The sequence below is a fragment of the Coregonus clupeaformis genome, chromosome 9 (genome assembly GCF_020615455.1).
Source record: "Coregonus clupeaformis isolate EN_2021a chromosome 9, ASM2061545v1, whole genome shotgun sequence".
NCBI classification, from domain to species: domain Eukaryota; kingdom Metazoa; phylum Chordata; class Actinopteri; order Salmoniformes; family Salmonidae; genus Coregonus; species Coregonus clupeaformis.
Window position 1 is genome coordinate 8,912,565 of NC_059200.1, and position 12,946 is coordinate 8,925,510.

A 12,946-nucleotide genomic window follows, 5' to 3' on the forward strand; every position below is an offset into this window, starting at 1 on the left:
GCAGATTCTGAAACCTGACCAGAGATAGCCAGCCACTCCCAAAATGTGTATAGTTGCTTATCTCTTACTCAGAAGACTGAGTGAGATCAGTTGGAATAAGTCCACCTGGGAATATAAATGTCAGACAGGAGAGTGCTGCTGTCTGTCGCTCTTCCTGGACTGCATGAATCATAGTCTTCCTCACACACACACACACACACACACACACACACACACACACACACACACACACACACAGCTCAGTTCACTGAATCCTCCAGTGGGGACACAGGCCATAAGCCTCCATCAAAGAGCCCTAGATGAAAGCCCAAATCAAAGCACCTGGGTTGTGATTTGTGATTAGCGCTTGGGTCAATGTTTGGATTTGATCAAAGCCAGAGCCTGTTTGTGTGGATGTCTCTGGTCTGCTGTGGACTCTGCTCATAGGTCTGCCTCATGATGTGTACTGAGTGGATTTTGGGGCCATGGCAACTAACTCTGCCTGGCTGACTTTGTTTAGCGTACTTATTAATGTTGTTTCCTTTTCATTACCAAGTACTTCATGTTTGCCTGTGGTTTGTTCATGTCTGGTCTGGGTACATAACTTTAATCATACTTTAATCATACCCTGTTATTAGAACAATACTAACATTGTCATAAAGTATTTGCACGGAAATTCAAAGTATCTATGCGTATTCACTACTGTATATTTAAAGTTAGGAGTTCACCCAGTTTATTATATCATCAGTGCCTATAAATGTGCTGCTGAATGTTGGTATCCACTCTGTAAACACATCCTAGTCTTTCTGCTGCTCAATGTATGAAACTGTCCTCTTGATGTGATTTTAACCTTGTGCCCTCTCATAGCCTGCACACTGACATTGGGTAGAAAGCTGAGGCGTTTTGATAATTATGTATTTATTTGTAATTTTTTCCCACATATATATTATTGCTGCAATTCCGGAGCCATTCCAATATTCGCTCCCCATATCCCCATAACAGGCTGCTATGTTCATATCTGATATATCATTTTTCATCTAACGCATGCTGATGATTACATGTCACAGGAGCAGGATGCAAATAAATTAAACAGTCTATTTTTTAAATTACATGTCATGACACAATCTATCCATTCTATGAATGCTTCAGTAACATGCCTTTTTCAAAGTCCATAGGAGAAATAAACATACAGTTTCCATTAGAGAACAAAATCTTTACGAAGAGCACATTAATATGATATATTCTTAAAGCTGGCAATCTATGATTAATCTCCAGCGCCACCCAAATCCCAGCGCCCAACCTGACACACGCCATGCCCCCCCCCCCCCCCACCCACCCATGCCTCATAGGTCAAAAATAAGACTTTATGCAATTATTATTACATTAAACTATTTACAGTAACTTGGAAACATGGCACCAAATTTGGTAATAAAGAAAACAACTTGTGGGTTACACGTTAAAATAATCTGTGAGTAAATACTTCTGTTTCATGTGTAATGGAAAAAGAAGGGCTTGTTGGAATTCCATTAATTCCTTTAGTGCTTCATACTGTAGTCAGTCCATTAAAATAATGCATAATTTTACATTTTAGTCATTTAGCAGACGCTCTTATTCAGAGCGACTTACAGTTAGTGAGTGCATACATTTTTCATACTGGCCCCCGGTGGGAATCGAACCCACAACCCTGGCGTTGCAAGCACCATGCTCTACCAACTGAGCTACAGGAGGGCTACATAATACAGCGCGAGAGGAGGGTGTGCTAGTGGGGGAGCGGGGATGGGGAGAGGAGGTTTCCAGTTTGTGCTGAGGTATAGTTTAGTGTTGATTTTTGATTTTTTTTTTAAGGTGCATCTCCTCTGCTTGGCTCCTTACAGTGGAGCTGCCGCAGGGAAGGAAAATAACTGAAAGAAAGATTTCATTCCCTCAGCAACTCAACTTTGCCCATCATCCCTGCTCTGACTCTGCAGAACAAAGACATACATACTACCTTATCTCTCGCACACACACATGCGCATGCATGCACAGGCATACGTTCTTGCATATGCACACATACTTAAAGAAATGAAGGGACTATGTTTGACCTCTCGCAAAGGCAAAGGATATAATTTTTTAGGTGAGACTTATTTCTTAATTAACTATCCTTATTTCATAGTCTTACAGTAATTAGTCCTATGTCCTCTTTTTACAGTGTGTTCTCTTGGAAGGCACCTAGTGTCACCTAGGATTCAGAGCACAACTCCCCCAACAGTTCAAATCTAACTTTAGTTACAGCAACAAAACTGCCCTTGACATACTTTCTCTCTCTTGTAGAGTCCAAAAAGCTCTTCTCTCCAATAATCCTCCAATATGACCATGTGAAGTCCCTCTGCGCTCCTGAATAATGTTGCAGTGTACATAGAGTTAGTGCCCCTCAGGGTGTGGGGAGCTGGGCTGAGTGTTTGTCCTCCCCAGAAAAAGCTTGCTTGTTCCAGAGGTCCAGGTCCCCCCATGTGGAGGAACCTCTGTCAGACGTAGGCTGACTCACTGGACTGAGTCCTGCCCAGGTTGGGGGCCTGGGACAGATGCGGCACGTCCTTCTTACGCACCTCACAGATGGACTTTCTGCGGGCCTGAACACCCCTGACGGCCGTCTTGATCTTCCTCCAGCCCAGGTGGTTGAGCTCGGCCAGGTTGAGCAGCACACAGATGCCGCTCACCGCAAACATGAAGATCAGGAACACCGTCTTCTCTGTGGGGCGTGACACGTAGCACTCCACCTCCTTCACACAGGGGTAGCGATCACACTCAAACATCCCTGGTACGTTGAAGCCATACAGGAAGTACTGGCCGGCTAGGAAGCCGATCTCCAGCACGTTACGGAACACCACCTGGATGACGTAGAAGCGGGAGATGCCCTCCTGCCGCCGCACCTTGGCACTCTTGGCCTGTGTGAGCCCTCGGGACACATTGGGGATCTCCTTGACCTCCAGATCCTGCTCCTCCTTGCCACTGTCGGGGTTCTGCACCAGGATGCCATTGATGTTGCGCAGCTTGCGGGCGTGGTGATCGCCTCCACGACTGTGGTGACTTGCGTGACCGTGGTCTATATAGGGGTGCAGGATGGAGTAACTGCGGTCACGCTGCTTGGCGGACTGGTGTACGGAGTAGGTGATGAAGCACAGGCTGGGCGTGCACACCAAGATGATCTGGAAGACCCAGAATCGGATGTGGGATATAGGGAAGGCCTTGTCGTAGCAGGCCTGGTTGCAACCCGGCTGCATAGTGTTGCAGATGAACATTATCTGCTCGTCCTCATAGACCTTTTCACCCACTATACCTACTATCAAAATACGGAAGATCACTACTACTGTCAGCAGGATCCTGGAGAGAAAGAAAGAGGGGGGAAGGAAGGGGGGAAGAAGAAGAAGACATAATTTCAGTTGTGTGTTAACAGGAGTGTAAAATGTCCCTGTAAGAAATGTGTCACAGAGCAGAACAAAGAATCATTGTAAGTACTGTGATATTGACAGTATACTGTATGATGTTACTGGTCTATTATAATTCATTAAAATTGCCTCGGCACTGTGTTCGCATGTTGGCTTTGGCTTTTGTCATGCGTGAGTTAGAGTAACATCATTTGTCTTAAGCCAATAAAGGCTGTGATTATGTACCTCAGCTCAACCACAGCAAATCAATAGAGACAAAAGCAGCTCTCACACCAAGAACAAGTTTTATCAGATGTGTGTAGTAGTCTGTGTGTGTGTGTGTGTGTGTGTGTGTGTGTGTGTGTGTGTGTGTGTGTGTGTGTGTGTGTGTTATGTGTGTGTGTGTGCGTGTGTGTGTGTGTGCTTACGTGTGGATGAATCCCTCAGCTGCTGCAGTGTGTATGAAGGGGTGGAGTTGTTGCGCTCTAAATAGCATGCTCACGTGAACACACTACTGAATGTGCACACACTGCTTGAATCAACGCTGTTTCAATGTAATTCGTCAACATATTGTGACGTGTAATCAATGTGGACAATACATTGGATTTAAAAAAAGTCATCAGTATGGAAGCTGATCAAGGTCTAAATGTGTTGATAGCACAGCGGAAATTAGCACAGGTGTTTCCAAAGTTAGGCAGGGTACATAGAGGTAGGCATCTGGATGTTCTCACTGAAGTGCATTACCCCTGATATATCAGTATGAGTCACTGTTCAGACAGAAATCATTGGATTGTGCCTTCACATTTTATTTAAATATACCTCTTTATTTAGGTTGATAGCATGACTTTGAAACAATGATGTTGATTTAAACATACCATTTTACTACCAACATTTGAAAAAGGAAAATAAAATATTTCTAATCAAATCTAAAATTCAACATAATTTAATACCAGTTGAGGTATACCAAACCTTTTTTGATATACACAGTGGGCCGTTTATACAGTGCCTTGCAAAAGTATTCATCCCCCTTGGCGTTTTTCCTATTTTGTTGCATTACAACCTGTAATTTAAATGGATTTTTATTTGGATTTCATGTAATGGACATACACAGAATAGTCCAAATTGGTGGAGTGAAATGAAAAAAATAACTTGTTTCAAAGAATTCTAAAAAATAATTAACGGAAAAGTGGTGTGTGCATATGTATTCACCCCCTTTGCTACGAAGCCCCTAAGAAAGATCTGGTGCAACCAATTACCTTCAGAAGTCACATAATTAGTTAAATAAAGTCCACCTGTGTGCAATCTAAGTGTCACATGATCTCTGTTCTGAAAGGAGAGTCTGCAACACCATTAAGCAAGGGGCACCACCAAGCAAGCAGCACCATGAAGACCAAGGAGCTCTCCAAACAGGTCAGGGACAAGGTTGTGGAGAAGTACAGATCAGGGTTGGGTTCTAAAAAAATCCAACATCCCACGGAGCACCATTAAATCCATTACTAAAAAATTGAAAGAATATGGCACCACAACAAACCTGCCAAGAGAGGGCCGCCCACCAAAACTCATGGACCAGGCAAGGAGGGCATTAATCAGAGAGGCAACAAAGAGATCAAAGATAATCCTGTAGCTCAGTTGGTAGAGCATGGCGCGTGCAACGCCAGGGTTGTGGGTTTGTTTCCCACGGGGGGCCAGTATGAAAATGTATGCACTTACTAACTGTAAGTTGCTCTGGATGAGAGCGTCTGCTAAATGACTAAAATGTAAAATGTAAGGAGCTGCAAAGCTCAACAGCGGAGATTGGAGTATCTGTCCATAGGACCACTTTAAGCCGTACACTCCACAGAGCTGGGCTTTACGGAAGAGTGGCCAGCAAAAAGCCATTGCTTAAAGAAAAAAATAAGCAAACACGTTTGGTGTTCGCCAAAAGCCATGTGGGAGACTCCCCAAACATATGGAAGAAGGTACTCTGATCAGATGAGACTAAAATTGAGCTTTTTGGCCATCAAGGAAAACGCTAAGTCTGGCGCAAACCCAACACCTCTCATCACCCCGAGAACACCATCCCCACAGTGAAGCATGGTGGTGGCAGCATCATGCTGTGGGGATGTTTTTAATCGGCAGGGACTGGGAAACTGGTCAGAATTGAAGGAATGATGGATGGCACTAAATACAGGGAACTTCTTGAGGGAAACCTGTTTCAGTCTTCCAGAGATTTGAGACTGGGACAGAGGTACACCTTCCAGCAGGACAATGACCCTAAGCATACTGCTAAAGCAACACTCGAGTGGTTTAAGGGGAAACATTTAAATATCTTGGAATGGCCTAGTCAAAGCCCAGACCTCAATCCAATTGAGAATCTGTGGTATGACTTAAAGATTGCTGTGCACCAGCGGAACCCATCCAACTTGAAGGAGCTGGAGCAGTTTTGCCTTGAAAAATGGGCAAAAATCCCAGTGGCTAGATGTGCCAAGCTTATAGAGATATACCCCAAGAGACTTGCAGCTGTAATTGCTGCAAAAGGTGGCTCTACAAAGTATTGATTTTGGGGGGGTGAATAGTTATGCACGCTCAAGTTTTCTGTTTTTTTGTCTTATTTCTTGTTTGTTTCATAATAAAAAATATTTTGCATCTTCAAAGTGGTAGGCATGTTGTGTAAATCAAATGATACAAACCCCTAAAAAAATGCATTTTAATTCCAGGTTGTAAGGCAACAAAATAGGAAAAATGCCAAGGGAGGTGAATACTTTCGCAAGCCACTGTAGCATGTTTTAACCACTCCTACAGTGAGGGAAAAAAGTATTTGTTCCCTGCTGATTTTGTACGTTTGCCCACTGACAAAGACATGATCAGTCTATAATTTTAATGGTAGGTTTATTTGAACAGAATAACAACAAAAAAATCCAGAAAAACGCATGTCAAAAATGTTATAAATTGATTTGCATTTTAATGAGGAAAATAAGTATTTGACCCCTCTGCAAAACATGACTTAGTTAGGCTGAGGGAAGGAGGTTCTCACCCAAGATTTGACGGTACATGGCCCCGTCCATCGTCCCTTTGATGCGGTGAAGTTGTCCTGTCCCCTTAGCAGAAAAACACCCCCAAAGCATAATGTTTCCACCTCCATGTTTGACAGTGCGGATGGTGTTCTTGGGGTCATAGGCAGCATTCCTATGACCCCACTTATTTTCCACCATAATTTGCAAATAAATTCATTAAAAATCCTACAATGTGATTTTCTGGATTTTTTTTCTCAATTTGTCTGTCATAGTTGACGTGTACCTATGATGAAAATTACAGGCCTCTCTCAACTTTTTAAGTGGGAGAACTTGCACAATTGGTGGCTGACTAAATTCTTTTTTTCCCCACTGTATAAGATGGAAGTAGAGACCTAAGCGTTGTTGTTCACTAGTTTACTCCAATTAGTGTACCCCACCTCTTTAAGGAATACCTGGGATAGGATAAAGTAATCCTTCTACCCCCCCCCCCCCCCAAAAAAAAGAAGAAAAAAAAAGAAAATATTGTAAAGTGGTTATCCCACTGGCTATATGGTGAATGCACCAATTTGTAAGTCGCTCTGGATAAGAGTATCTGCTAAATTACGTACATGTAAATGTAAATTAGGGGAGGGGTGGCAGGGTTAGAAAGTAATAAAGGAAAATATATATTTTAGAAATGTCCTTGTTTTCAAAAGAAAATCAATTTTTTGTCCATTAAAATAACATTAAATTGATCAGAAATACAGTGTAGACATTGCTAATGTTGTAAATGGCTATTGTAGCTGGAAACAGCTGATTTTTAATGGAATATCTACATAGGCGTACAGAGGCCCATTATCAGCAACCATCAGTCCTGTGTTCCAATGGCACGTTGTGTTTGCTAATCCAAGTTTATCATTTTAAAAGGCGAATTGATCATTAGAAAACCCTTTTGCAATTATGTTAACACAGCTGAAAACTGTTGTGCTGATTAAAGAAGCAATACAACTGGCCTTCTTGAGACTAGTTGAGTATCTGGAGCATCAGCAATTGTGGGTTCGATTACAGGCTCAAAATGGCCATAAACAAATAACTTTCTTCTGAAACTCGTCAGTCTATTCTTGTTCTGAGAAATGAAGGCTATTCCATGCGAGAAATTGCCAAGAAACGGAAGATCTCGTACAATGCTGTGTACTACTCCCTTCACAGAACAGCGCAAACTGGCTCTAACCAGAATAGAAAGAGGAGTGGGAGGCCCCGGTGCACAACTGAGCAAGAGGACAAATACATTAGAGTGTCTAGTTTGAGAAACAGACGCCTCACAAGTCCTCAACTGGCAGCTTCATTAAATAGTACCCGCAAAACACCCGTCTCAACGTCAACAGTGAAGAGGCGACTCCAGGATGCTGACCTTCTAGGCAGAGTCGCAAAGAAAAAGCCACATCTCAGACTGGCCAATAAAAAGAAAAGATTAAGATGGGCAGTCTGAGATATGGCTTTTTCTTTGCAACTTTGCCTAGCAGCCCGGAGTCGCCTCTTCACTGTTGACGTTGAACGGATTATCTCCACATGTGTAGTTCCCACCATAAAGCATGGAGGAGGAGGTGTTATGGTGTGGGGGTGCTTTGTTGGTGACACCGTCTGTGATTTATTTAGAATTCAAGGCACACTTAACCAGCATGGCTACCACAGCATTCTGCAGCGATACGCCATCCCATCTGGTTTGGGCTTAATTCGACTATCATTTGTTTTTCAACAGGACAATGACCCAACACACCAGATTAAGTGAATGTATTTAAGTTGAAGTTTTACCCTAATTTCAATGTTTACAACTTTAGATGAAAACAGTACTGGTTGATGACTTTTTTCAAATCCAATGTATTTTCCACGTTGATTCCATTTCACAATACGTTGACAAATTACGTTGAAACAATGTTGATTCAACCAGTGTGTGCCCAGTGGTTATGCCTGATACGGTTCAGGTGGAAGAGGAAATAGAGGGGATTTCACACTCATCAACACTCCTTAGCTGAATGAGAACAAACAGTCACAGAAAAACTATTCAGACTTACACATACAAATGTGTGTGTGTTTGTGTCTGTTTGCATGTATGCATGTGTTTATGTGTGTGTTGCTGTGTGTGAGTGGATAGAGAGAAGGAGAGTCTCAGTCATTGCTGTGAATAATGAACATGTGGGTCCCTGCATGAATATCCAATATCCAAACATTAGACAGATAAGAGATGAGCTCTCTCCCTCTCAGCTCTGCCTTTGGAGACATGAGCTGAGAGCCTAATCCCACACCCCCTCAATCTACCCAGAACTACTACATCCACACACAGACACACAAGATCTAAACACCATTATATTGTAGGCTACTGTACTTTATCAATGCTTCCTCACCTAAAAATTGTTTATGTACTGCAATATGCACCACTGGCATCAGTGGATATGTAAACCAAATGACATCAGCTATGTTTAAAATTCACTGCTAGTGCTGCCCTGGAGCAATGCTCCGCCCCTCCTGCTTTTTCTCCCTCCCTTTCTGTGTATTGATTATTTAGCACACAATATTGGTTTGACTGATGGGGAAGTGTTCAATGGGACATTGATTGAGTGTGTGCACTTTATTTGGACCACTAGCCTGTAGAGTTCCTCAGAAGATGCAGACTTCCATGTCCACTGTAGCTAAGCAGCTTAGATAGACTCCATTTACGTGCCATAGGCAGCTACCAGTGGCTGTTCAATTAACTGTAGCATTGCTGAACACATGTGCTGTCTTTTTCCCCCTCTCTCTCTCTCTCTGTCCCTCCCTCCCCCTCCATCTCTCCTGTTCTTTCTCTTCTAGTTTTTTAATAGCGCAGTGTCAAAGGAGATCCCGGTGTGTCTTTAAAATTAGCCCCACACCCACTCTTCATGGTTGGTTACCACAGCAACCACCTACTGAACCAGTCAGAGCGGAGGCTCAGAGAGAGAGAAGAGAGAGCAAGAGATGGCAGGATCATCAGGGTCGAAGGAGTAAGAGAAACAATAATTGTGTGTGAGGGGGTGAGAAGTGACATAAACCTAGATAAAGGTAAGAGACAGGCAGATGTACAATTAGAAAGACATGCTGAAGCAGACGGAAAGAGAGGCAGAGGTGATGGAACAGATTCCTAGCCGTGCAGCAGAGCAGAGGCAGACAGGGTATAACATGTGTTACTGTGGTACAGATTAAATAGAGCAGCATGCTGCTGCAGGACTGTTCTCACACCACCTGGGCCTTGTGCGTGTGTGTGTGTTTGCGTAAGCGCATGTTTGTGTGTGTATGTGTGTTTGCATATGTATGTGTATGCGTGTGTACTTGAATGTGTGTGTAAGTGTGTGTAAGTGTGTGTGTGTATATTCCATGTATATCCCTTGTTTGTGCAAGATGGCATGTGCGTCTGGCCGTTTGGAGCAGCTGTGAGTGTGTACGCTACACTGCCTCTCATTGTGTTTGAAAATAAAATAAAAGAGATCTTTATGCCTTTGGTATTTCAGAGGTGAAATGCATGCCATGTACATGCACATTGTCACACACTCCCGCTCTTACAGTACACAAGTGTATGCAGGGAATAACACAAGCAAACACACAATACACACGCAGACACACAGCCATACATACAATACACACACATTCGTTTTCTCATGTACAGTTGAAGTCGGAAGTTTACATACACTTAGGTTGGAGTCATTAAAACTCGTTATTCAACCACTCCACACATTTCTTGTTAACAAACTATAGTTTTGGCAAGTCAGTTAGGACATCTACCTTGTGCATGACACAAGTAATTTTTCCAACAATTGTTTACAGACCGATTATTTCACTTATAATTCACTGTATCACAATTCCAGTGGGTCAGAAGTTTACATTACCTTTAAGCAGCTTGGAAAATTCCAGAAAATGATGTCATGGCTTTAGAAGCTTCTGATAGGCTAATTGACATAATTTGAGTCAATTGGAGGTGTACCTGTGGATGTATTTCAAGGCCTACCTTCAAACTCAGTGCCTCTTTGCTTGACATTATAGGAAAATCAAAAGAAATCAGCCAAGACCTCCGAAAAAAATTGTAGACCTCCACAAGTTTGGTTCATCCTTGGGAGCAATTTCCAAACGCCTGAAGGTACCACGTTTATCTGTACAAACAATAGTACGCAAGTATAAACACCATGGGACCACGCAGCCGTCATACCGCTCAGGAAGGAGACGAGTTCTGTCTCCTAGAGATGAACGTACTTTGGTGCGAAAAGTGCAAATCAATCGCAGAACAACAGCAAAGGACCTTGTGAAGATGCTGGAGGAAACAGGTACAAAAGTATCTATATCCACAGTAAAACAAGTCCTATATCGACATAACCTGAAAGACCGCTCAGCAAGGAAGAAGCCACTGCTCCAAAACCGCCATAAAAAAACCAGACTACGGTTTGTAACTGCACATGGGGACAAAGATAGTACTTTTTGGAGAAATGTCCTCTGGTCTGATGAAACAAAAATAGAACTGTTTGGCCATAATGACCATCGTTATGTTTGGAGGAAAAAGGGGGTTGCTTGCAAGCCGAAGAACACCATCCCAACTGTGAAGCATGGGGGTGGCAGCATCACGCTGTGGGGGTGCTTTCCTGCAAGAGGGACTGGTGCACTTCACAAAATAGATGGCATCATGAGGAAGGAAAATTATGTGGATATATTGAAGCAACATCTCAAGACATCAATCAAGAAGTTTTAATTTTTTTATTTTTAGGGGGTAGATCAGCTTTAATATTTCAGATAGATTGTAATTGTCTGCATCACTTCCAATCCCCCATATGTTTTTTATCTCGCAAATATATATATATATATATATATATATATATATATATATATATATATATATATATATATATATATATATATATATATATATATATATATATACACACATTACATTTACATTTTACATTTAGCAGATGCTCTTATCCAGAGAGACTTACAGTTAGTGAGTGCATACATTTTTCATACTGGCCCCCCGTGGGAATCGAACCCACAACCCTGGCGTTGCAAACACCATGCTCTATCAACTGAGCTACACGTATATATATATATATATATACAGTGGGGAGAACAAGTATTTGAAACACTGCCGATTTTGCAGGTTTTCCTACTTACAAAGCATGTAGAGGTCTGTAATTTTTATCATAGGTACACTTCAACTGTGAGAGACGGAATCTACAGAAAATCACGTTGTATGATTTTTAAGTAATTAATTTGCATTTTATTGCATGACATAAGTATTTGATACATCAGAAAAGCAGAACTTAATATTTGGTACAGAAACCTTTGTTTGCAATTACAGAGATCATACGTTTCCTGTAGGTCTTGACCAGGTTTGCACACACTGCAGCAGGGATTTTGGCCCACTCCTCCATACAGACCTTCTCCAGATCCTTCAGGTTTCGGGGCTGTCGCTGGGCAATACGGACTTTCAGCTCCCTCCAAAGATGTTCTATTGGGTGCAGGTCTGGAGACTGGCTAAGCCACTCCAGGACCTTGAGATGCTTCTTACGGAGCCACTCCTTAGTTGCCCTGGCTGTGTGTTTCGGGTCGTTGTCATGCTGGAAGACCCAGCCACGACCCATCTTCAATGCTCTTACTGAGGGAAGGAGGTTATTGGCCAAGATCTCGCGATACATGGCCCCATCCATCCTCCCCTCAATACGGTGCAGTCGTCCTGTCCCCTTTGCAAAAAGCATCCCCAAAGAATGATGTTTCCACCTCCATTATTCACGGTTGGGATGGTGTTCTTGGGGTTGTACTCATCCTTCTTCTTCCTCCAAACACGACGAGTGGAGTTTAGACCAAAAAGCTCTATTTTTGTCTCATCAGACCACATGACCTTCTCCCATTCCTCCTCTGGATCATCCAGATGGTCATTTGCAAACTTCAGACGGGCTTGGACATGCGCTGGCTTGAGCAGGGGGACCTTGCGTGCGCTGCAGGATTTTAATCCATGACGGCGTAGTGTGTTACTAATGGTTTTCTTTGAGACTGTGGTCCCAGCTCTCTTCAGGTCATTGACCAGGTCCTGCCGTGTAGTTCTGGGCTGATCCCTCACCTTCCTCATGATCATTGATGCCCCACGAGGTGAGATCTTGCATGGAGCCCCAGAACGATGGTGATTGACCGCCATCTTGAACTTCTTCCATTTTCTAATAATTGCGCCAACAGTTGTTGCCTTCTCACCAAGCTGCTTGCCTATTGTCCTGTAGCCCATCCCAGCCTTGTGCAGGTCTACATTTTATCCCTGATGTCCTTACACAGCTCTCTGGTCTTGGCCATTGTGGAGAGGTTGGAGTCTGTTTGATTGAGTGTGTGGACAGGTGTCTTTTATACAGGTAACGAGTTCAAACAGGTGCAGTTAATACAGGTAATGAGTGGAGAACAGGAGGGCTTTTTAAAGAAAAACTAACAGGTCTGTGAGAGCCGGAATTCTTACTGGTTGGTAGGTGATCAAATACTTATGTCATGCAATAAAATGCAAATTAATTACTTAAAAATCATACAATGTGATTTTCTGGATTTTTGTTTTAGATT

General features: G+C 42.7%; 1 protein-coding gene across 1 annotated transcript in view; it reads right to left on the reverse strand.

Moving 5' to 3' along the window:
* Positions 1-1,638: 1,638 nt before the first annotated feature.
* The window catches only part of LOC121573687 (gap junction delta-2 protein-like), a 30,721-nt gene continuing 19,413 nt past the window's right edge, over positions 1,639-12,946 (reverse strand). Inside the window, exon 2 of the mRNA XM_041885851.2 lies at positions 1,639-3,339. Within this exon, the coding sequence (XP_041741785.1) occupies positions 2,484-3,339 (856 nt within the window). The 3' untranslated portion in view covers positions 1,639-2,483. The remainder of the gene's footprint in view (positions 3,340-12,946) is intronic.